The sequence below is a fragment of the Echiichthys vipera genome, assembly GCF_963691815.1.
Source record: "Echiichthys vipera genome assembly, chromosome: 11".
Classification (NCBI taxonomy): domain Eukaryota; kingdom Metazoa; phylum Chordata; class Actinopteri; order Perciformes; family Trachinidae; genus Echiichthys; species Echiichthys vipera.
Genome location: NC_139836.1, coordinates 18,164,723 through 18,192,687, shown reverse-complemented (window position 1 = coordinate 18,192,687; position 27,965 = coordinate 18,164,723). Strand labels below are relative to the sequence as shown.

At 41.7% G+C, this 27,965-nt stretch overlaps 1 protein-coding gene across 2 annotated transcripts in view; it reads left to right on the top strand.

The window, feature by feature from the left end:
- Positions 1-485: 485 nt before the first annotated feature.
- The window catches only part of tp53bp2a (tumor protein p53 binding protein, 2a), a 30,801-nt gene continuing 3,321 nt past the window's right edge, over positions 486-27,965 (top strand). Inside the window, exons 1-16 of one of the 2 annotated variants that reach the window (XM_083923272.1) lie at positions 486-590; positions 869-1,027; positions 12,235-12,382; positions 13,458-13,571; positions 14,988-15,058; positions 15,585-15,686; positions 17,750-17,924; positions 18,153-18,334; positions 18,472-18,636; positions 18,885-18,923; positions 20,406-20,453; positions 21,798-21,981; positions 24,066-24,188; positions 24,386-24,507; positions 24,630-25,044; positions 26,643-27,496. In XM_083923272.1, coding sequence (XP_083779398.1) covers positions 1,001-1,027; positions 12,235-12,382; positions 13,458-13,571; positions 14,988-15,058; positions 15,585-15,686; positions 17,750-17,924; positions 18,153-18,334; positions 18,472-18,636; positions 18,885-18,923; positions 20,406-20,453; positions 21,798-21,981; positions 24,066-24,188; positions 24,386-24,507; positions 24,630-25,044; positions 26,643-27,496 — 2,769 coding nt within the window. In that variant the 5' untranslated portion in view covers positions 486-590; positions 869-1,000. The remainder of the gene's footprint in view (positions 591-868; positions 1,028-12,234; positions 12,383-13,457; positions 13,572-14,987; positions 15,059-15,584; positions 15,687-17,749; positions 17,925-18,152; positions 18,335-18,471; positions 18,637-18,884; positions 18,924-20,405; positions 20,454-21,797; positions 21,982-24,065; positions 24,189-24,385; positions 24,508-24,629; positions 25,045-26,642; positions 27,497-27,965) is intronic. The other variant, XM_083923273.1, reaches the window with a different exon arrangement.

Sequence of the window (27,965 nt, the reverse complement as noted above, 5' to 3'; positions counted from 1 at the left end):
AATTGTCAAACCAGTCAACAAAAAAAATGTAAATATAAATTCAGACTAAATATATATTTTTTATGTAAAAGCAATTCTTTCATTCTGTGCCTCACGAAAAGCCTGTGGGTGTATTATTTATAATATATATATAGCTTTTAATAAAGAGTTTTGAAAAGCTGTTGTAGATATATGTATAACACTTTATTCACCACTAACTACATGCTATAAGCTCTACTTCAACTTTGTCTTTCAACTTGTCAAATTCGAGCAGAGTGAGACCTCTTACTTTATTTCCCCGACTCAACTCTGGTCGGTCTCTATTTATGCGTTTAGTATTAGTCTACATTTGCCACTAATATTGTTGTCTGGCTGAATGATGTCGCCCTGGAGTAGACTGTTGTCCCCTACAGCTCCGCGTTAAAGGTTATAATGTTTACACCGGACAGATCCAGCCGTTGGGGGTGTTTTCTGTCCCAAAGGAGGCGGGGCTTAAATTCCAAACTGGAATGAGTTTCCTCCCGATACGTCACTCTGGGATAGGCTGCGGGAGCTATCGAGCAACTCTGTCAGTCAACGGGGTTTCGGGCTGATTACCTAGGCGTCCTCGGGTAAGCAAAACCTAAAAAAAACACATCATATAACGCCCTCATAAATTCATTAATTTGTTTTATCTGTTTACTTACAAAACGTGAGGTTTTCTCTAGTCTCGCCTCGCGCTCGCGACGAGTCGTTTCAAAGTTAGTACAACGGAAAGTTTTGTCGTGAAGGCCTTGTTATTTGCTTCAACAGGTCCTCGACACGGTGTATAATTAACGTTAGTGTATTGTATGTTTTTGACATTTGGGTTCATGGAATAACGATGTGCTGTGTGTGTTTTTGAATGCAGGACGGGACCCCCAAGCAGGAGAAAGTAGCCTTACCCATCGCTGGTTTAAGGCTCTGGGATTAAAGTGATCGTCAGTCCCAACAGCTTTCGTCGAAACTGCCAGTGGAGATTCACGCTGTGCTGGTTAGCTAAATGCGGTACGAAGCTAAAATGATGCCGGTGAGTTTCTGTTTTATTTACTTAACTTCAAGTTTCATCGTCGTCCTATTGCTTTATATGCATTTTTTTCGACTAAACTAACCCCGCATTGTCACCACTATGAATTGCCTGGATATTTAAATTGACGTTGCAAGTTGATGCGGTAGGTTGCTACTTTGTATCAGTCGCTATGGCAGCACTGGCTTCTGTTGTGAAGTTTATTAGCTGTGACAGCTGTGTGTGTGTGTGTGATCGGTGCGTTTTGGTTAGAAATAGTCTTTTATTTGCTTTCTGGGATCCTTGTAAGGCTATATATATATATATCTAGTCTTGGGACAGTTGACCTTCACCCGGCAGTTACTCATTGCTGTAACTCAACAAAAGATGCATTTATTGTATTCTTTGTTAGTAGTATACACTTCCAACAAGCAGAGGGCACCTGCCAAGTCTGGATGGCACTATGCTAACCTCAGCTCTGGACTCCTGCCATATCATCCCCATCACCATCATCAGAGGTCCATTGCTTTTGCTGCAGTGAAGAAAGCCACTATCTCTCAGCACTTCTGTGATGCATGTAGAGAGGGCAATGGACAGTTGGCTGTGTGTGTGTGTGCTCACTGTAGGGAAATAACCATCCAAATAAATAGAAATAGTGACATGTTTTGTTCTCTGTCGGGAGGTGCAAAGTTCAAAGAAGTGTTGGCTGGATTGGTAACTAGTAAGCCTTTAATCCAGCTAAAATTATTATGTCCAGCATATATTTTCCTGAGAACACTGTGGCAAATACAGCTGCAACCAGCAAATATAGTCATGATTCATTTGTCAATTTATTTTTTAGGTTAACCCTTAATTTGATGTAATGCCATAAGTAGTGAAATGTTAAATTCAATTTTATTTACAGTGCCAAATCATAACAAAAGTTTTCTAAGGACACTTTCAAAGCAGGTATAGACCACACTTCATTACTTATTTATGATTTACATAGACCAAACAATTCCCCATTGAGTACACAGTGGCAACGAAAATCTTCCCTTCATCAGGCAGGAACGTCGGACAGACCCATCTCTATGGGCAAATGTCTTCACCGGTTGAGGAGAAAGAAAATGAGAGAAAGACAGAAAAGATGGACAGAGACATACTTCCAGAGATGCAAGCAACCACCAAAGTAACAGTAACTGTAATAATATCTATAATTCAATTCAATTTTATTTATAGTGCCAAATCATAGCAAAAGTTATCTCAGGACACTTTACAAACTAGGTAATGACCACACTCTATGATAAACATAGACCCAACAATTCCCCTGTAGAGTACGGTGGCAACGAAAACCTTCCCTATAACAGGCAGGAACGTCAGACAGACCCAGCTCTGTGGAGGACGTAATGTGAATACTAAAAAAAGAGAGAAAGTGCCCTTTACAATTTCCTAGAGCTCAAGGTGACATCTTTATATTTCTCGTTTTGTTGTACCAATATAAAGATATTAACTTTACATTGATATAAAACAGAAAAACTAAAATTCTCACATTTTAGAAGGTGGAACCAGAGTATGTTTGGCATTTCCCCTTGGAAACAGACTTAAATTATTAATTTGTTGTCAAAATATGTTATTTTCTGTTGATCGGCTAAAAGCAAAATAAACTAATTGTTTGAAAACTAATGGCGGTTCAGCACTAGATGCCAGGATGTTTAGTTTATAAAGGAAAGGACAGTCATTATCTGAATGTTAACACTGTAGTATTTTTGTCTCAGCTTCTCTGGTCAATTCTGGACCTTTTGTGTCTTTTGTGAACAAATATGTTAAGGCCCAAGCTATGCAACACACAGGTGCACTTTACTTACAACAATGTAAACAACTAATGAACAATCCAGTGTTATCCTGTGGTAGAATGCTCAGGTCCTGTTAATGATACCCGTCTGTGTTCAGACCCGTGATTCCAGTAAAACAGCTTGATCGGTGAATTAATCATCTTAGCTGTGGGTTGTGTTTGGATGTATCTGTATGGTGCATGACCTCAGTCTGTTACTGGCACATGGTTTGTTATTGTAAATCTCCGTTCTTAAGAACACCAATATGTTATCACCCTTGCATTGATCTGTTTCTTTATAGGCCACACGAGACCATGGTAATTGTCCCCTTTCTCTCCAATTCTGTCACCCGAGAATATATATATATATGTGTGTGTCTGTGTGTGTTTGAATGAGATACAGCTTCTGGTGTTCGCCTGATAAACACAGAATGGCCTCTATATAGCCATGCCTGATGTGAGGTATTGTCTTAGAAATTACACCCATAGCCCCTCACCCTGCTTGTACAGACCAGGGGCTTGGGGGTAGTGAGAATGTAGTGTCGTAATTACTGGCTGGGATGGTAAATAAGGGGTCACTGTTTCCAGAACACAATGAGCTGCAGGGACTCTTTAACAGCATGTTGTGGAGAGCACATTGTGTGTGCCTGTGCTGTGGCAGCACCCTGATAAGGGATGTTCACCCTTTATTGAACCATAGCAAGGTATAACTCATTTACCTATTTATCTCTACTTGAACCAGGCATTGCAGACACTTATTAATGCCACATTTAGGCTTTAATTCCCTGCTGGTAAATTAGCTCATATGTCATTGTTGTGTACTTTTTTGTCAAGATGAATTATATTCAATAGACTGGCAACGTAAAAGAAAAGAAATTAAAAAAAACTGTTAACATGAGTTGGGGAAAAGCTCCTGCATGATTTTGTATTTGAAATGTTGCAGGCACACATCACTTCCTCATTCCGCTCCTATGACACAAGTTGCCTGTTGTTTAGATTTTCACGCAGATAAACTTTTGTGTCACCGGACTGCATTATTTAGCTTTGCATTCTTTGACCACACACACATTTGTACCATGTCTCAGTTAACACTGCAACAAATCTGACTGTTGCTGGACTTGGTGGTGGTGTTATGATGGTGGGAAAATGAGATGACGCTCTGGGAAGCCTGATTTTGCTGTTTGTGTCAACAGAAACCCGAGAAGGCCTTCTTTGCAGCTAACACAGGCTTTGTGTTGAGTCTGTGGGAGAGTATGTGGTAGTTACGTAAGCAGACCCATCAGTGATAGCCAAGGACTTTCAAGGGCAATGTTTTGACTTTTATTTGAAGAAGAGTAGTTATGGGTATGACTGTAAAATACAGTACAGTACAGACACTTTGCTTCCAACTGAAGACGGTTATTTGTGTATTGTCTTCAAAGCATCAAGTACTGTAGCATAGTTTACACAAGCCTGATTAAATCATCACAGGGCAGAACACGAAGAATTTGCTGATACATGTTTTTTAAGTAATTTTCTTGAAGGCATACTGTCCGATTGTACAGAGCACTAATCCTGCAATACCAACATCACTTTAGTTTGGTTTCTGAGAGGAAGCACATCTGAGTCACCTGAGCAGGTATCAACTTACCTACCATAGGATACTGAGTGACCCCCATCTGAGAGGAATCATATGGAAAAGCAGAATTACCCATTAAAGTGGTACAACTCCAAAAAGGCCCCTTGAAGCAGTGAGGACATTGTGACAGCATTCTCTTAGGTGGAAATACTAGTCTACATGGGAAACAGAGGGGGGCATGGTTCAGAAGTGTACCCAGTGGTCTGGACATCGGCCTTCTAGGAAACTTGTGTCCTTTTTTCACCTAATAGTCCCAGGAACTAAGTCAGGAAATCCTGTTTGCACTTCCACCAACTATGAAGAGCCATGAAGATATGGTCAATTAGACTGATAACAGAAAGCTGTTGCTTTTTTGGGATAGAGTTTCTGGTACGTAACAAGATAACACCGTGCACAGTTCTTTATAATTTACTGTTGTACAACTGAATGGATCTTCTTCTGGTTTGTAAATATCAAACTTTTCACTCTGAGTGACGCCCCTGGCCCAGGGACTTTTGCTTTTGTGGGGACAGAAACTATTGCCCAAAACTAAATTTAGTTACCCTCTAGCCAAAATGTGGCAAATGTTCCAGAGTCTCAAAAATGGTTCCTAGAAAAGTTTCTGCATTGGAAAATGGCTTTTTACTCTGCCTCCTCCAATCCCCCACTCTCCTGCTACATCAAAGTCTTTTGTTTTTTGTCATTCAGTGTTTAGGAAGCCAAAAGGTGTGTCTATAAGTGTTGATAAAGTGTTTCATACAGTCAATTCCCATAGAGCAGACTACCCAACATACAATTTATATATAGCACTTTCAGGTAATTTAAATCTGTGGTTATGGCCTGTTATAGCCTGACCATGTTGCTACTCTGAATTACTTCATGCAACTGCCAAGAAGCCTCTGAAGAAAGGATACACCCTCTGCTTCATTTTGACTGCCATTTCCCATAACTCTCAGATAAGCACAAGTTGGAATGGTCTCATCACGTAGACCAGGAATGGAAAAATGTTGCAAGAGCACAGATCATAAAGTGATAGGCTAAGTACTGCAGTGCAAACAGAGAGAAGAGGTTGTCCTGATCGAAGAGTCACAGCTCACTGCAGCTTCAGCTTCAGCTTCTTGTTTTTTTTCTAAATGTTGCAGCTGAATGAGGCAACTGAGCATTTTGATTCCGCCTGCGTTTTTTACCCCTGACCTTTTCTTCCTCGTCCCCTTATCCCCCTAATGCAGTATAAAGAAAGTGAGAGAGAGTGAAAGAGAGATGAAGAGGAATAATGCATAAAGCCATTAGGGAGTTTTCTGCTGCCTCGCCTTTTTAAAGGACTGCTTTGCTGGAACTGTGTCAACTCTTGAAGCTGTGGCAGGGAGAACGGAGACGAAGATGATGCTGCAGTGTCTTACAGACTTGTTGTAATCAGATTCAGAGGTGACTCCCTCAACAAGACGTAGTTGACTCTTTCGCTTACCACAGCAATCCGTGTAATTGAAACTGTCCATGAACAGGAGGCCCTCCAACTCTAAGGTGAGACCACCTCAGGGTTGGTCAAAGAGAAAGGCCCCTGTTATCCTCTGTTGCTGTCGTCCTGCATCACACTGTCCGCTGTCCCAGTTGCCCTATTTCTCCCCCAGACATTAGATCAGATGTTGTGAAAATGTGGTAGTCAATCCCAGAGTATTAGATCGAGCCTGTCTGACCCTCCGCCTCATTTGAGCTGACATCCATGCCCCTTTAAGGGAGGGATATAGTCAGAACTTGTTTTGCTATTTAAAAAATGTAGATGTATAAGAACTGTACTAACTTAAAAGGTGTGTTTTTGCACAGTATTCATTAACACACTCAGATAGTGTGCTCTTATCTTCGGGGTACAATACAAACTTACCAAATTTGTGTGTAAAATGTAAAATTGTTGTTCTCCATCCAACGCATACTAAAATGGTTATGCTTGTTTATAGTATACTGCACTGTGGCCTTCACTTAACACTACAAAGAAATTAACATAATTTATTCTTATTAATCACTTTTTGCTATCAACAGGAGGTTGTAATCAGGTCTTCCTGGGACCACAACGACACAGTATGATATGCATGAGTTTACAGACACTCTGTTTGACATTAAACAGGCTCATGCAACACTGACACGCTGAAGATACAGTAGTAGTACTAGTAGTAGTAGTATGAATCGTAAATGACTGATTAAAATCAACAGCAAGCTTCTTCACAACAGTTTCAACCTTTACATTGTAGTTGAAATAGGCTGAAACGTTACTTGATGAGTGGTTTGACAGAAAATTAACAATTCTGATAAGTGAAGTCAAGTTATTTGAAGAGTAAAGATTTTTGTTTGATTTCATTTTGTTTTGTACCATATTTAAATATCTTACATTTGGGTATTTTGTTATCAGTTAGACTAAAAAAGCAACATTGATTTTGGTCCTACGACTTTGAGGTTTGAGAAGTAATCATTTAATAGTTGGTACCGATGTTGTGGCAGTTCCAGTTTGAACCATAGTGTGTAGGAAAAACACTGACTCAGAAATGTCAGCGTTGAAAGAAGAAAACATTATGGTTGACAATGAAGATCTATTGTAAAAACTGTTTTGAGTAGAAACTTAGTCTCTTGCTGATGTTACAGAGAACATCAGTGATATCTATTTGAAACGCCAAACTAAGATATTGAATTATCTCCGTTGTCGCTGTGGGTGTTTTTAGTTGTATTGATCTGAATTCTCAGTAACAGGGTGGCCTTTTATTCACGAGCTAGCCTGATATTGCAGCGTAATTGCATTACAATACAATCCCTTGTGGTCTGTCTATTCTTAGAAATGGGAAACTGCATTGACAGACAGTTTTGATCGCTCTTAACTCAATATGGGACCAATTGCATTTGGACAATGATCTTCAGGGGACTAATGCAGTAGAATTGACCCTCACAAGGAGAGAGGGGATTGTCAAGGTGGGACACAAGGATTGATATTCTACAAGGCCTGCTTGAAGTGACATCTTAAAAAAATGTTCTTTAAATTTTGCACGGACCTATCCGGTACATTTGCATCAAGACTCTATTGTCACTCTTTTGCTGCAGTGCACATGTTCCTTATCTCAACGATAAGTGGGAGTGACACACACGCACTCAACAGCACAGCATTCCTTCCTGTAATTGGCTACGGCTACAGTGTTGATCTTTAAACTCAAGTCATCTCAGAGTCCTCTGTATAAACAACTAGAGGCTTGAAAAGCCTGTTCTGCTCAGACCTGCAATCAATGGCATCTGCTCCAGGGCCCCTCTGGCTTAATGGGGAGAAGGGATCCAAATTGCACAGTAAATGGCCAAATCAGCATCTTATGGGGCTTTAGGCTTTGTAGCTGATATCTTTAGATTACAGTGTATCGTATAATAGTCCTGCACCTCCCTACAGGGGCGGCATCTTATTTCACTCTATATAGGACATAATCATTTACAAGGAAGCCTGGTTCCACGCAATAACCCAGAAAAACTGCTAGAGTATATATTTGTTTATTCAGCGTCTCTCTTTCTCAACCTCTCGGCCCTTTTCAACAGGGCAGGTCAAGTATGTGCTGCCAGTTGAAGTCACTCTCTCTCTAAGATTTGTTCTTATTTCAGTGTATTTTGTCTGAGGGTTTGATGTTACAGCCTTTCATCTATGAGAGACACACACTCCTATCAGTGTTATTGTGTCTAGAACATATGAAGTGTGTTAAGCATTTGCCATTGACCTTCAAGACTGAGAAGTTTTTTTGTTCTACCCAAGTCCCTACAGTACCTAATTTTATCGATTTAAGCCAGCCACTGAACTGTGAGATCTGGTTATGAGAAGGAACACCTGCATACTCTTGGGCCTTGGTTGCCCAGAAGGATATTCTCTTTTAAACCAGAGGCATAGTGGCTGTAGCCTAGCTGCAGGCTATTGAATTTAAGCTTACTATTGTAATACTGTGCCAGTAGAGTGTTGAAAGGCTATATTTTTATATAGCGGATTAACTTAATCCCTGAGATATAGCCCAAATGACCTAGCCTTATAGCTGCTCTGCTTGGAGAATATCTACAGTGCAGGCTGCAGTGTTAACAGCCATATTTCTTTGCACTGGCTATAATTGTCAGTTTGCAATTCTGAGCTGTCACACCAATCCCAAACTATGGGAGACAGCTTTGACTTAGCTGATGCTGTGATGGATTTAGAAATCTATCGTCATAATAGTGAACAGCAGCAGAGGCAGCTCGTCCTCTTCTCCTTCCCGAGGGCAATCTCTTTGCCCTGTCTCAGGTAGGCAGGAAGTGCGAGTCAGCAGCTGCTTCTGTCATCCACTCTGATAGACAGAAGGCAAGTGTAGCACATTTTTGTCAAATGTGGTCTTATACAAGTCAAATTGTATCGCTACCGCTCAGTTCCCTGGTTGTGTAAGGCTACCTACGATACTTTCTGGTGAGCTGTTGTGCTATTGTTTGTCTGTTTTTAGATATCAGGTTGTTATTGAGCTGTTTCATTTTAGTTGCTGTTGTATTGATGAATATTTAATTAACTCTCAAGTTGTTTGGCTGAGTTAAAAAGGGGAGTCAGGGCACTCTTCTCACCTGTCTGTCTATGTTAACCACTTAGAGCATTATCTGCAGTAGGGCTGGGCATTATGGAGACTTTTTCATATTGATATACTGTAACATAGTATCTGTGTACACACACTGGCCTGCTAGTAATGGGGAGTCAAAGTGGACCTTCTGTTAGTGCTGGGCGATCATTCAATATCATAATTTATCATCTTTAGTGGTATCGTTATGAAATCATATGTGAAAATATTGTCGTAATGTACAATTACATTGTCTAAATTAATAGATAAGCACATACTAGCTTAATTTCAGAAAATCAGATGTGAAATATTATGATAGAATATCACAGATTGCTGTTTTGTTTTTACATCACACTTTTTGTGTGCACGCAGGAAAGTTGGTGGATATAATTTCACTTTAAACTGTTTCATTTTGCACTTAAGTTCTTAATAAAAGGAGAAAATACTCAGTACTTTTCATTTGGCAAGCATTTAACTCACACAGCGGTATACCAGAAAACATCATGACATATTGTTATTGAGATATGAAATATTCTTTATCAGGATAGAAGATTTTGGCCATATCTCCCAGCCCTACCTTTTGTTGTGCTAATTCAGACATTATTGTGTGTTATTTAAGAACTATACTTATGAATGCAGTAATAGGCATCTTTAGATTTTTCCATAGCAATATGAATATGCAAAGATGTATGCAAATTAGCTTGATTTAGTTTAGATAATTATGTGTATGTTGCACATACGTGTGCAATATTTTGGCTTATAAGCAGTGACTGGATGCATTAGCTGGATGAAGGTCAGCATTAGTGCAAACTCATCTAGATGGAGGCTAGGACTGGGTAGTGGTCGCCCTGCATCATTAACTTTAGTGCTGAAGAGAATTGGTTTTCAGTGTAGGCATTGCCACCCCGAAGACTCCATTCCCCTCCCATCAGTGTGTCCTGTCTCCTCACTCTTTTTCAGTCCCTCTCCCCCACCCCTCCTCGCTCTGTTTTCTGTCTTTCACTCTCCAAACATTAACAGGGTCATTTGAACGTCCTACATTGCTATGAAGTTGTGATTATGTCAGCTGCTCTGGGCTGATCTCTGAATAGTTTTTTGTTAAAGGCAGACTATATGAAATTGTTGCAGTCTAGGCTTTATTTCGATTACCATCCCTGAGTGTAATTTGTTATGTTAACTGATTCTCAGCTATATACTACAAACAGTAAAACTATTCTGAGAAATGGACACGAAAGGAAAAGTCTCAGTTTTGTTCTCCAGGGTGGTCTTTCACCACAGAGCTGTTAGGTCTTCCACAGGGGCACAGCGGCAATGTCTCTTTACAGCTTTCTGTACTGTAGACAAGGATGACTCATTGCCGATTCACTCTATTAATGGGGATCTATCATTTGCATCACTATGGAACAATCCAGTTGAGTCAGGTCCTCTGAGTCAGACCGCTACCCCTTTACCTCATCACGTGAAAAGACAAACCTTCTCCAGTTGTGTACGTTGCTAAGGAGATTTTCAGAGGAAGCATGTCACGAGCCCACTCACTCAGTAAGATTCATCTGAAGAAGAAAAGAGGACTAAAGCCACTTATCTTAAGGCTGCTGTGCTTTTTCCAGGTGCAGCCCACAGTTCAAAAGCCACTCAAATACTTTTGTTTCCACACCAATACTGCAGCTGCTCTGCATGCTTCCCCCCACCAAAGCCCTTTGTGCTTGTGACCCTGTTGACCTGATGTTCCCACCATGGCCCCTGTAGGCACGTTCACGGAAGCTTGCTGAGAATAGAAACGCCTGACAGTCCAACCTGGAGGTTTAGGACACAAACAACGCTATTAACAATTATACACTTTCCGGGTTATTCTAGTTTTTGGGCTGCTGCTTTTCTGTTGCAGCACTATTCACTGGGAAGACATTACAGTACGTCGTGCACAATCAGAAAGGTTCCATGAGTTCAAGTCGGGCCATGCCCCAGGACACCAATGTTATGTCATAACATTGTTTTTTTTTATGGCCTTATCAAAGCTCTCACTCGCCTTTTGTGTGATCAGATTACTAATGGGAACATATTCAAGCACCGCCCTAAAAGCCTCTTACGCATACGTTTGTTTATGATTACACAGAGACACTGTTTTTCACTTTCACATTTACTGTCAGTGTTTGTATAGGGTTTGGATTATAATAACATAGGCAAAATAAGACATTTAACTCCAAGCGGTGTATTTTTATATTGACTGTCAAGGCATTAGTTTGACATAGGCTTTCTTTATTTTAAGTATTGATTTGAGTATTCCTTTAAAATGTTTGTTAGTGATAGAAGAAGCTGGTTTCAGTATGGGATGTGACAGGAATGTCTGCTTTTTGAATGCTTACTGTCGGACAGCTCAATTTTCTGCTCAATGTCAATGTTTTTTTTTTCTGCTGGTGCTGAAGGCTTTCACATTCCACTTCATCTTCGTTGAGAGTCCATTTCTTCGCACACTGATATACAAATCCAGCATCTTCAGTTGTCTGTCCCTTGAGAGTGATGGGCAGGGGTATGTAGTGTGTGTGTGTGCTTGTTGGGATACAGGGACCTCTCACAGTGGTGACAGCACTAGTTAGCAGTTAGATGGCGTTGGGTGAAATGGAATTCTGGGAGCTTGGCTCTGATTTCTCTGTTGACACAGGAATGAGGGCTTGGGAAAAACAACTGCTGTCTGTAGCCCCTTTCAGACATGAACCCCTTTTATGTTATTCTGACAACAATTTAACATGTCTGAATAATGCACCCTGGACACTTTAACGCCAAATTCACAACAGCAACTAGGTCAGACATCGTAACATTTCCACTTTAATGGCAGCAACGGTGCTAAAGAAGCACACATATCACACACACACACACACACACACACACACACACACACACACACACACACACACACACACACACACACACACACACACACACAGCACATGCTTTAACAGACTAGGGGAGAGAAGGACACTGCTGAAATGAAGAGACAAGGACAGACCAAACAATATGAAGGATTAGCTATGAACTCTTTCTGGCACTTTTTATGTAACTACAACAGAGGGCCACACCGTGTACTGTGTACTTACACTATTGCCATTGTTTTCCTTTATTCCACTGTTTTTGTTGTTTTTGTAACACACACACACACACACACACATGCGCGCACACACACACTTCTATCTTCTGTTGTTATTTAACTTCTCTATCTAATCTGCATTTCTCTCCCTCCCACTGTCCCCAGATGTTCCTGACAGTATACCTCAGTAACAATGACCAGCATTTTACTGAGGTTCCCGTTACCCCGGAGACACTGTGCCGGGATGTGGTGGATTTGTGCAAGGAACCGGGGGAGGCAGACTGCCACCTATCTGAGATGTGGCGTGGATCTGGTGAGTGACCGTGCCTGTTAACCCAGTGTTATCCTGAATCCATCTACACAGAGAACATGAGATTTTCAGTCACATGCTGTTTTGGTTGTGGAATATGGATGCATCCCAAGGGATAGGAGCCTGTGTGCAGACACTTGTTTGTCTTCTTCCTTTAATTGGAAGGAAATTGCTTTTCTGAAGTGAACCATATATGGAGATTAGCTTTGTGGTCAACTGCTTTGCGATTTCTTTTTGAAGAGCTTATCTCTTTTGGGTCTGCAATGCAAATGAAGCAGAGCCCATAATCCCTGTAACAAACACAAGCACCCAGACATCTCCCACATCTCTCGTATGGGAGGTGGGGGTTGAGATTTCATGCCTTCCCTCTTTTCCCCATCTCCAATAGTCAGGAGGTATTCAGAATCAAAACTCAAGGAGCCAGGCTTCGTGGCTGTTTCCATGGTGATGCTGCCATAAGAGTGAAGAAAGTGCCAATTATTGTGTTTGAGTACTTCCACAAGTAGTCTGGAAAGATTGTCACATTTTGCAGCCATTTCTCTCCACAGACCACTGCCGACTCTCCTTGAAAACACAGCAGTGACATTTTGCATCACATTTAGATGTAAATCTATTAATATCCTCTATATTACAGCTGTTACTGATTTGTTTTGCAGTCATGCCATTATAATAGATCATTTTCATTGACCTCTACTTGACTCTAATGTGTCAGTCCATTTACGTAATGAAATGGTCTTAGGAATGTCTGAGGAATGGATGATGAGCCCTTTGGCCCAGTACCAGCCAGAATAATTGACAACACATCACTGTTGTTTTCCCTGAGGTCATTACTCAGAAAGATCAACTAGATGCAGATGGTGCTGGTGAAATGAATATCCTTTCAGTGTAGGCCAGCACTGTCAGGCTGGTGCTTGAACCGGATTTGACTAAACAAACTCCACATGCATGTTCAACCTACATTCGTAATGTCACAAGTCTTAACCATGTCATATTATACATAATTACAATGTCTCAATATTGATTTTATGGGTGTGTTTTTATGTCACACCTGAAGGCTGAGTATTTATCTATTCTGCAGAGCGAGCTGTCGGTGACGGGGAGAGGATGCTGGATGTGCTCCAACGATGGGGACAACACAGGGCAGAGGTGCGCTTCTTTCTGCGTCACAATCGAGCCCCTAGCAGGGAATCAAGTGAGTATCCATCTCCAACACACACATACAACAAACAGTGAAGCAGATTATGGTCTATGGTCATTTCTCTCACATAGAGTCATGGCTTAGACAGGGGCAATTTCCAGAGAAAAGACATGCAGCTTCAAAACGTACACGCATCCACTCTGACGCTAAGGATTCATGAAAGGAAATTTACATTAACAGCCCGTTTAAGGCTGAGGACCACCTCTCCTCTTATGCTAAAGAAGTTTGGAGGTTGTAGTCTGAAGGCTGCCTTTATCCAGAAAAGGGTTTTATATTAGCAGGCCTCAAATCCTTGAACAAGCCTTATTTAGCCGTACTTTTGGAGGCCAGGGTGTCCCAGTCACATTGCCATAAGCCTGTTACTTTTCAGTTTTCTTAGGAACACAGAAAACTCTAGTATTTTGGTCGTGCGCTATCCTCTCAGCCCCCAGTTGCGTAACTAAGCCTTTTTACCCCTCACAGCTTGAGTCTGGCCCAGGGATTAGACGGCTGTTTTCCCTTCCTGTTATCTTAGCCTGCTCTTGTTTTCCCACACTGGTAACTTAGCTCTGCCCAGTGTTTGCCACAGAGTGCTGTATTACCCCTTTCTGTTACCATATTTTTTATTAAGGACGCGTACATTTGGTCTCTGGTTAATGTGGTGTAATATCATTTATGGAAATACTCTTGTACACTCTTGTCAGTTAATGTTGACATATCCTGATGCTGGGCAGGCATTTTCATTCTCACCAGGTCAGAGGACAACATTTATTCTCTATGAATTAAGCTAGCTAAGTAATCTCAGACTCAATCTCCCTTATTGAGCCATAGCGTGGTATTATGTTCACACCAACACTTAACCAGCATGTATTTGACATGCATACTGTATGTCAAGGGTCATCTAAAACCATTATGCAAGCTAAAGGGCTTTGGTCATGGGCCAGGGCTTTAAAGATGTGATCTGGATTGCCAGAACTCCCCCAGCTGTCAAATGCCAGAACAGGGCTAGATATAAGTGCATTCATGTACACAGACAAGCACATACACAGTTGTGGGACCCTCCACCAGACAGTTATGTATTAGATTAAATCCTGAGATTACTGCAAGTCACAAAGAGCACTGATCCCAGTTGTTTCCCAGAGGAGCTAAGATCATTCAGCACCAGCCGGTCTGTTTTACTGAACTGTCTACTGAGCTAAAGCCTCCTCTGCAACAACTCCAGAGAAAGCTGTACAGTGTCTACCCTTGTTTGTGAGAGACAGTGGCAGGCAAAAAGGCAAGGGGAAGTTCCAGTCATTTTTCACTGTCTGCAAAGGCCAATAGTTTGCTCAGTTTTCTTTGTTTGGACTGAGCTGAGGCAGTTGCTATAAGATGTGGATCTACAATAGATTGTGATGTCTGATGAAGTCACCTATTATTTTGGATACTCAGGTGGGTCAAGAGGCTCAGAGCCAAAGAGGAATGGAGTGAAGGGTCCCACAGACAGAAGAATGGAGAATGGGGTGAGTTTGTATGACTTCTGCTGACTTCTTCAGCAGGATGCTTCAGTTGTTAAGGAAAAAAAACATAGATATATATATCTGACAACACCGTAGCCATACTTTTACTCACAAAATTATTTAATTATATATATATATATATATATATATATATATATATTTATATATTAAATTAAAAAATACCCTACAGTGTATAAATGCAAATGAAAAACTAATCAGTGCATCATAACATGAACACACTTGTTTATATAATTATCAAAAGGAAACTGTCACTTGAAAATAGATGTTGTATTATGAATCCTGAAATCACAAAAAAGGCCTCTTTTTGAGGGTTTGAATGGGGAGGTGAATGGATTGCTCTAGTTATATGCCCACATATGTTTGTCTATTGCTGCTTTTGCTTTTCTGACTTCAAGGATACATTTTTTGTCCTTTATTGTATCTTAAATGACTGTCAGAGTGTATTACAACGAACAAGATTGAACGTGTTTTCTTTTGTCCTTTTATCCCTCCTCTTATCCCTGCCCAGGTGGCGACACCACGGATGGACATGACACTGGCTGAACTACAAGAGATGGCTGCCAGACAGCAGCAACAAATAGAAGCTCAACAACAGCTTCTTGCGTCCAAGGTGCGTAAATATGGAGTGCAAGATGAAAGGGTAGATGGGGACTGGAAGAGAGATGGGTGAATACAGGGGATGGAGAGGTTTAAGTGTTGGAGATGAAAGTAAAAGCTAGAGGAGGAGAGACAAAATAATGGAGCAAGATTAAAGAGGGGGTTATTGTGAGAAAGTGGAGAGATGGTACACAAAACAAAAGCACTTTAACAAGTCTAGTGCACTTATGGAAATAAAGATGCGAAGATAGTGCTCATGGTGGTTATGATAGACAGGTTAGATGAGTTGTGGATGGTTGCAGGTATAGTGTCTATAATTTGAGAAGCCTGAGACAGCTGTCTGACTTGGATTCTCACAGTGCAGGACTATGGTATTTCAAGGTCTGTTTCTTCTGCTATTCTTCTTGAAAACAAGCGTGATACAAATTAATCCTTTCCTCCTCCTCTTTTTTTGGTTCTTGCTGAGGTACCCTGAAAATGTTTCCGCTTATTTGTTAAAATAAATATGCTTAAATGTGCTCCTAGACATTCTGATCATTCTCATCTAAGCAACTGTTGCCTGAGGATGACATTGCAAGCCAGGGAACGTAGCTTCGAGCAGTCATGTACACTTGCGCACAAGTCAAGTCACAAACAGGCATTACCACATCACCTGGTTGTACAGTTTCAGATAGAGACTGTGTTGTCCTCATCTTAGAACCTGCAACAGGTTCACCTCCGTCAGGTGTATAGGCCAGGGCTCCGGACTGCGACCAAGTTCATTTTGCAAAATTTGAGAGTGCCTGACTGAATTTTACGTGTAGTCGCACATGCACAACCAGATGTCTCGTCATATCAATATGTAAGAGGCTAAACAGCAACAGAGTGACAGATAAGACAGGAACAATATGTAAGCACTGTAAGAAGATAGTGCCGTCAGCACAGTAAAACACAAACACGTAACACGTGAGCTTCCGCAGCTAATCACATTGTCGGGACTGGACGGACCTGAAGTCTCGTTTGTGACGAGCTGCCGACAGACGGCAGCTCCCGAGCCGAGTGACAGCAGAAATTTACTAAACCAAAATAGATTTCATGTCGGCTCTATGGGAAGAAATCCACAATGTTCAACTGATTCACTGACTTTATATTTCCACCCAGCGAGTGAGGCACCAGGTGACACACAGACTGTTTTGATCATTCAATGTAAACACGGTTCATATGTTTAAAACACATATACAGACTGATCTGATCAGTCAGTGGAGATACAGTTCATATGTTTAAAAACATAAACAGTGGGAGAAAATGTTGTGGGGCGGGGCCCTTTTCGACGGGGGGGGGGGGGGTTATACTTTACTACCGTGAGTATGGTAGGCTGCACCATGGTGAACGCAAGTACTGTGCAAAGACACCTGAAGCACCCCCACAGCTCTCTGCTAAAATCACCCCAATGTAAAGAAATTAGTGACATTTTAAAGTAGTGTTAAAATATTGTCGCATCTCGTGGACTCAGTGTCGTGTAACGTCTCGGCACACCCCTTATTCTGAATGTATGGTATATTTTTTTATATTGTACTTTCATGACAGTGCTGTTGTTTACCTTCCATGTTGCAACTTCAAAAGTCACAATACAATACGAAACTGGATTACAAACAGCACATTGTAATTTCTGCATCTATTATTGATTCACAGTGTGTGCTCCTAAAATTTCTGGTTGTGCCCCTAAAATTTTCAGTTGGGGGCCGCAGTGCTCCTAGTGAAAAAAGTTAGTCTGGATCCCTGATAGCACTCTGTGTTATAGTTCAACTGACTTGGTTTTGAGTGTTTAACACTGTTTAGCTCAACAGAATGTTGTCTTAACCCTTATTTAACCAGGCATCTTGATATAAAATGCACTCCTAACAGATTGAACATTAAGCTTTTTTACTGCTAGCCCCTAACATCTTTCAATGAGGACCAATGCTTTTCCTGTGGACAGTAGCTGTTGAGGAAAGCATACTTGGCCATATATTACTCATAAATTTCAGGGATGTGTCTGTTTGATTATGTTTCTGACCTTTGCTCTATGCTCTCTGTATCCTCTCTATGTCTCTCCAGGAGCAGCGGCTTCGTTACTTGAAGCAGCAGGAGCAGCGTCAGCAGCAGCAGGCCTCTGAGCAAGAGAAGCTGCAGCGCCTCCGAGAGAACATCGAGAACCAGGAAACTCGGCTCAAGAAGGTCCGGGCCCTAAAGGGCCAGGTGGAACAGAAGCGCCTCAGTAATGGCAAACTGGGTAAACTCATCGACTTAAGTGTTTGTTTTTTTTCTTAATGGATGCCTGCTTGGAATATTTTATGACTGAAAACACAGATTTTTAATTGATTAAGACACATACAGTAAATGTATTTTTTTTTACCTCCTCTTTATCATGTTCTGTCTCTCACCTCCATCATCTTCACACACCTTCTCTTTACTTGTTGTTTCCCCTCTCCACCTCCCTCTCATCTTCATCCCTCTCCAGTGGAGGAGATAGAGCAGATGAATAACCTCTTCCAGCAGAAGCAGAGAGAGCTAGTGATGGCCGCCTCGAAGGTGGAGGAGCTCAGCCGACAACTGGAGTCGCTCAAAAATGGAAAAATTGAGAACTTCCATGACAACCACAGCTCTGTAGCTGAACTAGACCGCCTCTACAAGGAGCTACAGGTGTGTGTGCAGAAATAATATTGTCTCAATTAAATTCAAAACCCCCAAAAAATTGAGACAGGATTTGTTTAAAATGGGTACAAACATTGAACTATCTCTTCTCTTTATCCTCATGTGTTGTCTTTCTTGGCGATCAGCTGAGGAACAAACTCAACCAGGATCAAAACTCTAAGTTGCAGCAGCAGAGAGAAGGCCTGAACAAGCGCAACCTTGAGGTGGCTGCCATGGACAAAAGGATCAGTGAGCTCCGAGATCGGCTGTGGAAAAAGAAGGCAGCGCTGCAGCAGAAGGAGAACTTGCCTGTAAGTATTATCACATGAAAACAACATTAAAACATTAACATAACCTGATACAGAACCCCCTCAGGTGTCAACTCTTATTTTTTGTGAAGGGTCTTCACATGGTTTTCATTGTTATTCAGGTTTTTTTCACAATTTGTTAAGCCACTATTCCTTATATCTGCAAATAAGTGATGAAAATGGTTTTGATCAGAGCTCCCCCCAGTGGCCAGATAATAAAGGCTGTTTGTGTCTCTCTTCACTTCCGGAAGCCTCAGATGCCCTGGCATACAGAGCTCACCAATGCTAACGTAAGGCTCCGTAACCTCACTATCTTCTGTGGGAAAACCTAGTGACCCCCCTCACTTGAAGGAGTCCACTTCTATCTGTCATTTTCTGCTCTTCGATCTCTCTGTCTGAGATAGCTGGTGGGGAATGATCATCGTGTTGATCAAGTTGCATCTGAGTTTAAACTCTCACTTCTTCACTCAGAAGTGTTTTCAGTCCCATTTGGCAGAAACAACTCTTGAAGATGAGAGATGAGTAATGGATGCACGCTGACATCTCAGATGGGCAGGAATGTTAGGGGAGATGTTATCTTTTCTGGCTGCACAGAAACAGGAAAAAGCAAATAATCAGTTTACTAAAAACAAACAACCAACCTACTAAAAAACACAGACTTTTGAAAACACATTTCATAATAAAATACATGACAGGATTACTCTAATAGATATTAACATTTTGGCTCTGAGTTTGCCGCCTGTGGTTTCTCTGCTCCTCTCTCCTATTTCCAGGAGTTGTTTTGCACACAGGTTGCCATGGGAATGTAAATAAGAGTCAACAGACTGTGAGGAAGAAAAATTAACATGTTCACTGCTTGATAGCAAGGGGTGTAAGGGTGGCCAAAAAGAAAACATAATCATTCTGATTGGATGAAGGATGATTTAATGTTTTTTTACCCCCTTAGATAACATGAGTCACTACTCTGTCCTCTAGGTAGTCATTTCAATAATAATGTTTTCCTGATTAGGTCGATTTTCTCTCAGACATAATTAAGGTGTTTCATTGGCCTTCACCATTAACTTTCTCTCTTTCAACCAAATTAACAGTACCAATTAACAGTATAATGCTGCTTCGTGATTTTGTAATGGAAAATGACAAAACTGTTTGATTTCACTGCTATCAGATTATTCTTTCTGTGTTGTAGATAAAAAAAAACGTGCCTCCTTAGTTTGCAGCATGTAATTTCTACTTATCAAAGGCTGTGTACAAGATCTAAAGTGACCTATAACTTAGAACATAAATATTAATGTTATAATGGATATTTACCATATCCTTCTGAAGCTCTGCTGCAAGCCTTTTAGATAAAGTAGCAACTTGCACCCTAATCCAACTTTGAAAAGCCCAACTTCTCTTTTGATGTTCCCCTGACATATATAATGAAGTAGGAACAGTGTGTGTGTGTAGGCCCTAGTGAGGAGGTGATTTACCCACACCCTGCCTGGAATCATAATGACTGAGCCTTTTTCACACTAGCACAAAGACACACTCCATCCAAGCTGCTCTCTCCTCCAACCAAACAGCAAGCATCTGGCTGACATCACCCAACAAGCACGTATAACCACACTGACTGAAGAGAGGTAGTCCGAGAGAAGCCAAACTTAGAGTTATCCCGCACCGTCTTAGTAAACTAGTTCAGGAAAAACTTAAAAAAGGCTCATATTGGGTTGGAAAAAGGGGATTATTTGGTATTTTGAACTGCTGTTGCATGTTTGTGCTTTTGTTTTTTCAAGAATGGCTATCCTGGTAAAGAGAGGGCTTCAAAAGACACTCATCTTCAGGTAACTAAACTAGTATTGGAGCGGAACATATGTGTCTCTTTTCTTTCTGATCTCTTGAATATGACTTGGCACATCAAGATTCCATAAGTTCCGCATAATTTGCGTTAGACACTTGGTGGGGAAAGTGAGTGATGTTTCTCTGGTTTTGAAGGGACAGCTTGTCTCAAGGGTTGAGCTGTAGTTTGAATTGCATTTGATGGTTTAAGTACTTAACTTTAAGTTTGAAGTGAAAGTTAAGTTAGTGTGTTGGGTTTGGAAAGCAAGCATTTAATTTTTGTCTGCAAGATGACATGTCTTCTAACTTCTCTCTTTAATTTCTCTAGTTAAGCCTCAAATTAAGATTCAGGATTTTACTGTGCAATTTGTGAATTTTACATCACCTGTCCAAGGTAGAGAGCCCACACTTAGCCTAGCTTCTTTAAAATCCCTCCATTGCAACATGTTTTATAGAAAGCACCATGCTAATACAATGAGAGGATGTGAATGTTTAATAAATCTGGTTAAGCTAAATCTTTATACATCAGCAACTGTATTTCATGTGTTTTCTTGAAGCAATATGGTTGTTCAGTAGTAAGTGAACAGAGTGATTGCTACAAAACCTAAAAATCAGTGTGAGTGTCTCAAGGTAGGGCTCAGAGGATGGCGGTGTTGAACTGCCATTCCAACACTTTGGTCCATAGTACAATACTGATAGATAAATAGAATTACTGGTTAGTGGATTGCCAATTTGTTGCATTTATAGACATCCATGACCCATCATGAAGCACTATGAGCAGCTCCAAATTTCAAATGTCCTAATTTTAAATTTATTCAAAGGAAAGCCCCTTGAAATATAGCATCTCCATTTTCAAAATAGCATTACATAATAAACATACATTACAACACACAGATATAGATAGCTTGATCACTCTATCCCACCCCCAGCCCTCAGCTGATGAACAAAACATAAATTGGAAACAAAATTTACTCCAAGATGTCACTTCATGACAGTACACCTCAGCAACACCTTCAGGCAAGCCAGGATAAATCCTTTGTTTGAGTAACATATCCTGCACTAGTGCCACCCTCAGGCCAAAGTCTAAATGTTAGCTCCTCTCATGTCAAGGATCTGTGTTGTTAATTAGTGCATCATTTTTTTCCAATCACTTCAGCATGCTTTCACCTCAATCTCAACCGTTCTGTAGCATCGATAAAAATCATCACATACAGTTTTGGGTACCATTATGTCATCTATATTCTATTGTCTGAATAGTATATTCACTCTTTCTGCTGTTTACCGTAATATAGAATATTTTAGATTACTTTTCAATTACCTTTTTTCTCACCTACCCTTTCACTATACAGGTGCCCTCCGATGGCCAAGCTGGACAGCAGTCGGGTCCATCTCGTGTGGCGGCGGTTGGCCCATACATCCAGTCATCCACCATGCCCAGAGGCCAAGTGAGGCACGACCTGCTTGTAAAACCAGCCTACCCAGACGGCACTGCCACCCTTCCTGCCCACGACCCACAGAGCAAGGCCGGCACAGGTGAGCAGCCAGAGACAACACACTGTCTGCAGCCATTCACCTCTTAACTCAAGCCTTTTCCTTTCTGACAATGAGTCAGATCTCTTATTTTGAAGCGGGCCGTCACTGTCTTTTTACATCTAATTTATCCAGCTAAATTCTGGGAGTCTGCAACGACTCAATCAGCAGCAGACTTCAAAATGAAGGTCAAATTTTAAGATCACAAATACACAAGGAAACCAATAGTAAAGAATCATCAACCACTGTGCCCTGTGTTTCTTTGTGATTGTCATGTAGAAGTTGGGTTTGTTTTTGTTATTGTTTTTTTTATTAAAATGTGACAAGCGTGTCATGCCTCCAGTAGAAGCTGAGGCGTCTGGGATACCTGCTGGTTATGATGTCACTCTGAGCTCCGAAGGTAGCTTGTTACCCCCTGGATGGCGTGTTGTGACAGAGTATTGCTTTGAACTCTTTTTCCACACCTTATATTTTCTGAAGAACTTTTGATATGTTTTGCAGTGAGTGAACCAGTTTTTGAACCAGTGTTTCTATTGCCACGGTGTGTGGCTAGATAGTACAGAGTAATCTGTTGTTAAATCAGCACTGTTTCCCTACCAACTGTAGTAGCATGTTTGCTGTGTAATGGAGGGGAATAACGCTGGCTTAACCAATGAAGGACCAGAGCAACATATTCCATTTAAAGATGTTCTTTGTGCTTCCCTCTTTCTCAGTAATTCTTTCTCATGCGCTCCATCTCTAGATTCACTATTTAAGTCCTAACTCAGTTCCCCAGTGGATAGTAGGCCAGCAGTGCGCTTTATGTTATTAAAAATGAATGATCTGACACCAAAATTAGTCATTACAAAACAACAGGAGAAGGCCCTCCCCCTTATATCCTATCTCACCACCTCATCAGCCCATGTTTTTTTCTATTTAAAGCAAATCCACATACAGGAAGTAAAAGTAACAGGTTTTTCCCAGTCTGTCATGATGTTGCACGCAATTATTTCTGCATGCTGAGTTGATTTGCAGTATGGGAAGAAGAGAGATGGGGATGGGCGGGGATGTAGAGGAATCTGCTCCTAGTTTACACCCATTTCCAATTCTTCTGTGGCAGGGATGTTTAGCATAGTATCGGGTAGGCTCCTGGGCTTTGTACTTGTCTCTGCGTGGCCCCTCGGGGAGGCCCCTGCTTGGGCCCAGCCAACAGCATGTCTAGAGCAAAGGGAGATCTGGAGCGCTAAGGCTACTTTGTTTTTCTTGTCTTTCGAATGCATCTTCCTCAGAAGCCATGTTTTTGCTTAAGCCTCTGAAAGAGCTGCGGGCTAAGAGAAAAGGTACACACTTGTGTTTGTGTGTGTGTGTGCTTCTAAATGGCTTTGTTTCGTTGTGTTTATTTTTCATTAGAGTGATTCTCACTGAAAAAGATTCAATATTTTTATAATTTCCTAGCTTGTTCTAGTTTGCTTGTTTTGCTGCTGTCTGTTAAAGCGTGTTTGTTGAGCTTTCTCCTCAGTTCTTTTTCTGCTGCTCTAAATGGGTCAGTTGGAACAAATGCATAACCTTCAGTTGAACTGACATTCTGTGTGGATTCTGACCAACCCAATCACGTCGTGTTCGCAAAATGTGTGTGTGTGTGTGTGTGTGTTTGTTAGTTAGTGTATCAGTATAACACCCCTTGAGAGGGAGCATTTAACTAGTCTGCAAGCACTGCGATGGAAATCATCGTGTTTTGAATTTTACCATTTCTGATGTGATGCTAATCTTGCTAGTTGCAAGAGCCCCACACTTTTGAGGCTCATCTCACTGTAGTTGTCTGTGGACATGCATGGCCACTGGCTGGGTCTAGGTCAGTCAACCAAAACAACTTGATGAGTAATGAGGGAGGCAAAATGCTACAAAATCCTGGTCTTTTTAAAAAATCCATGATGACTGACACACAGCTATGTGAACTGCGTTTATCTGGATAAATAATGGCTGACGGTAGTTTCCACTATGTGTACTTGTGCTTTGTTTAATCTTCTATGTGTATGTAAAATCATATGGTACCTGCTAAGACTTTGTTTTTCCCTTATCCTCTCCCTGCTCTCCTGTGGGTCCCACAGGCCTCCAGCCATCCAAGCTGGCAGACTGGGGTTCTTCAGGTCCAGAATCCAACACCAATGGCCATGGTCCAGCTTCAACACTGCCACGAATGACCTCTCACTCCAAGTCTAATACAGAACAGGGTAAGAGACACACACACACATTCATGTACAGCTATCCACAGAAACTGCACTGCAATCCCTTCCTGTAACTGTGAAAACAGTAATGCAGCAGAACAAAAGCTTCCAAAGGGGCTTTTGTTCTGTCTTTGTAAAGAATCACACTATGTCTGAGCATGAGACGAAACTGATTACCGCCTCTACGTGTGGTGTGTCTATAGATGAGACAGAACTAAAGAGGGACAGGAAGGTGCGTCCATTTTCCATGTTTGAGCCAACGGAGGCTCCCTCCACTTCCCTCCGCAAAAACCAGAGCAGTGATGACCTGGTCAGGGACGCACAGGTGAGAGGGAAAATGCACTCCTTATATCCTCACAGGAAATATCACTGGTCAGATATGGCTATTATGAGCAGGAATATACTCTGGCATCTAATTTGCTCTCTTCTTACTCCTCATCTCTCCAGTCTGCTCCCAAAGCTCCAATCAAGGTGCCTCCTCCTGTTCCCACCAAACCAAAAGGCCCTGGTGCTGTGCCCTATGGAAAACCAGGCAACCTCAACACAGGCACTTTCCCAAAAGCCAAGCCCAACAACCAGCAGCCCCAGGCTGCCCAGGGCCGCAACCCTCTCCCACCCTCACAGAGTCAGACACTCCCTCTACCCTCCAAGCAGGACGTTCCACCTGCAGCAACGGTACGGCCCTTCACGCCAGAGCTGCCCTCTTCCAAAGACGCCAGCCTGAGTAAGCCCCAGACCTTAGCGGCCAGCTCCATTTACTCCATGTACACGCAGCAGCCTGGCTCAGGGAAGTCCTTCCACCAGCCTGTTGTGCAGGGTGCTCTCAACAGGTCTCAAAGCCGCACCAACGGATTTATCAGTGGTGAGAATATCCAGTTGTAACTTTTTTTATTTTTTGCCTGAACAGTGTTGCTGAGGTGACACAGATGAACGGGGTCATTCTCCTTTGGGTTCCTGGATAGTTGACTCAATTGTATTACTCTGTCCGGTCATAAGCACATATTTTCTCTTTGTGCTTTGTCTTAACACTTACTGTTTTTATCTGGGTGGGTCCTGTCTTAGAACAAGCTTTAGATCACATGTAGAAAGAAAAAGTCACACTTTTAATTAAACATAAATCCACTGTAAAACACAAAATCAAAGAGCATATACACATGTCCATCTTCAGGTTTATGTATCTGACTCTGAAGTAAGTATTCTTTTGAGTGAAATGAACTTTAAATCTGAAAACTAATGCTGGAGTACAAAAATAAGGTATGACTTTATCAAATCTAAGCATAAGAGTCTAGATGTAAACAAGGTAAAAGAAAATCCTGTGTCAGTGAGATAAATTCACTGTAAGGTCGATCTGCCCTGACTCTCCTTAGTGTACTCAACAAGAAAGTATTTACAGGCCACTGACCAGAGAAACAGCCAGACAGGGTTAGCCATCTGTTACATCTTCCCTTTACAAACGCAATCAGATGCAACCGTACCTGCTGCTTCGGACTGAAATTGTGGAAATGAGCCCTGAGTCTTTTCTAAAGATTTTCATGGAATCAGTGCTAGTACTCTAAAATGAATACAGTAATTATGTGTTTTTTCCTGTTTCCCTAAAATGAGATGCAATGAAAGCCGTAGATAAAAAAGACAAAGTACAGAATATAAAGACTTATTAGGCATAGAAGAAGTCCAAATGAGTGAGTGAATTAATAGTTTATTCCGGTTAAAAAACAAAAATAATAATTATTTCACATAATAAAAATAATAGAATCTGAGTTCAATAGGTCAAGTATAAGTAAGTAATCTATTATCCAGTCATTCGGTTCCATAAAGTAAATTTAACTAGTTTCCCAACATAAGTAGATGAGCCTGAAATATGTTGAGCTTTATGTTTGCTTTATGGAACCATATCAACTGAAAATGAGTCAGACTGGCTTATTTGGTAAACTTGCTTTATGGAACAGTCCCCTGGTATTTCATTTATAAACAACATTGGACTTTTTTGTTTTCTGGTTCTGCAACTGTGCAGCGCTTAATGTCTCAAAGATAAATGACAGTATTTCAGGTGCATCCAGAATTAATTTTTCCATCGGGTGAACATTCTTCACCAATGTTGCCTTTAGGCAATAATTTATATTTGATACAAAAAGGTCATCGAGCAGCAGCAGGTTTCTTTACAGCCATTTAAAACACAAGCAGCATCTCGGTGGAAAAAGGTGGTTCATTCTAACAGGTGGCAGGGTTTAAATACAGTATCTAAAATTAGCTTGATAGTTTTCATTTTGTTATCATAAGTTTAAGGCTGCGGTATTGTGGTTTCATCTTGCAGTTATCATACTGTCATACTTTGCTTTGGGCCAAGAAAGTAGTTTATACAGTATGTGACAGAGAACACAGGGTTAGTCATTAGGTTCTTAACATGGTAGTATCCCTGTAGACATGGCCACCTTAACACTTGTTTCCTATCTCTGTTTGTAGTGTATGGTAAACCAGTGATTCCCGGTGGAGGCTCCCTACATCCAGAGAACCCTTATATGGACCACCGCTGCCCGGCTCTAGAATCTGAGGTTGATCACAGTGGGGCCAACAACGTCGGTCCCAGCCCGTCTGAGGGCCCCCAACCAGAAACAGAGCGCATTCCTCGGCCCCTCAGCCCCACCAAGCTGCTTCCCTTCATTTCCAACCCCTACAGGCATCAGAGTGATGGTGACCTGGAAGCCCTAAGAAAGAAGCTCTACAATGCCCCGAGGCCTCTGAAGAAACGCAGCTCCATCACTGAACCAGAGGGTCCTGCAGGGCCCAACATTCAGAAACTCCTGTACCAGAAGACCACACTGGCAGCTATGGAGACTGTGACTACACCAACCACTCCCACCTATGCTGGTGATGCCGAGAAGGTGGCAGAGGGATCTGTGGGGTCACTTGTTCCAAGCCCTTTGAGTGGTGCAGAGAACCACCCATCTGAGATGGGACAGAATCTGGAGGGAGGACAGCTCCCAGCACACATCCCAAGTTCTAATGTCGCTGTTCCTGCTCTTGCCGAAAAGACCAAACCTCCGGCGGAGATCCGAGGGAGAGAGGACATTATCCCCCCTCCTCCTCCATCCCACCCAGCCCCCAGGCCACATGATCCTCTGTTCCCACCACCACCCCTTTCTGCCATGGAGGACGAAATGGCTAACATTCCGCCGCCACCCCCAGAAGGCTTCCTGGAAGAGTTTCCCCCCTACCCACCACCCCCTTACCCCAGTGGGGCAGAGCAGGACAGCTTGGGAGAGGACACCTTTAACATGAAGGCACCGGAGGTCACTGGCCAGGTCACTCTGCCACCGGTAGGCATCAGCACCTTAAACTGCTGAGTCGCAATTATTATGTGGCTCTCAGTTGTCTTGTTTGTGTCGCTGCAGTCCTGAGTCTACAGTATAAATTACCCTTTTGTGCTTTGGTGCTACGTGTGTTTTAAAATCCCTACACATGTTTGTTTGTTTGTTCGTTAGTTAGTTAGTACATCAGAGGCCGGTCATGAGTTATAGTTAGTTCACATTCTACTTTTTAATGACCTGCTAGTTGACAGCAGTGACCTGGTCTGATGTTATATAATTATATAATCCCTATCAAGTACCGCTATTGTTTCTGGGGAAAATGGGCCTCATTCTGCTTACACTAAGCGGATACCCACCCCACTTTCCCCAATTCTGTGTTGGAAATAAACACCAGTTTATATGTTCTTGTTGTTAAGCTCTTAGTGAAACTCCTTAAGTGGGATTTATGGTGAGGTGGCAGGTTTTACCCCAAAAGGGC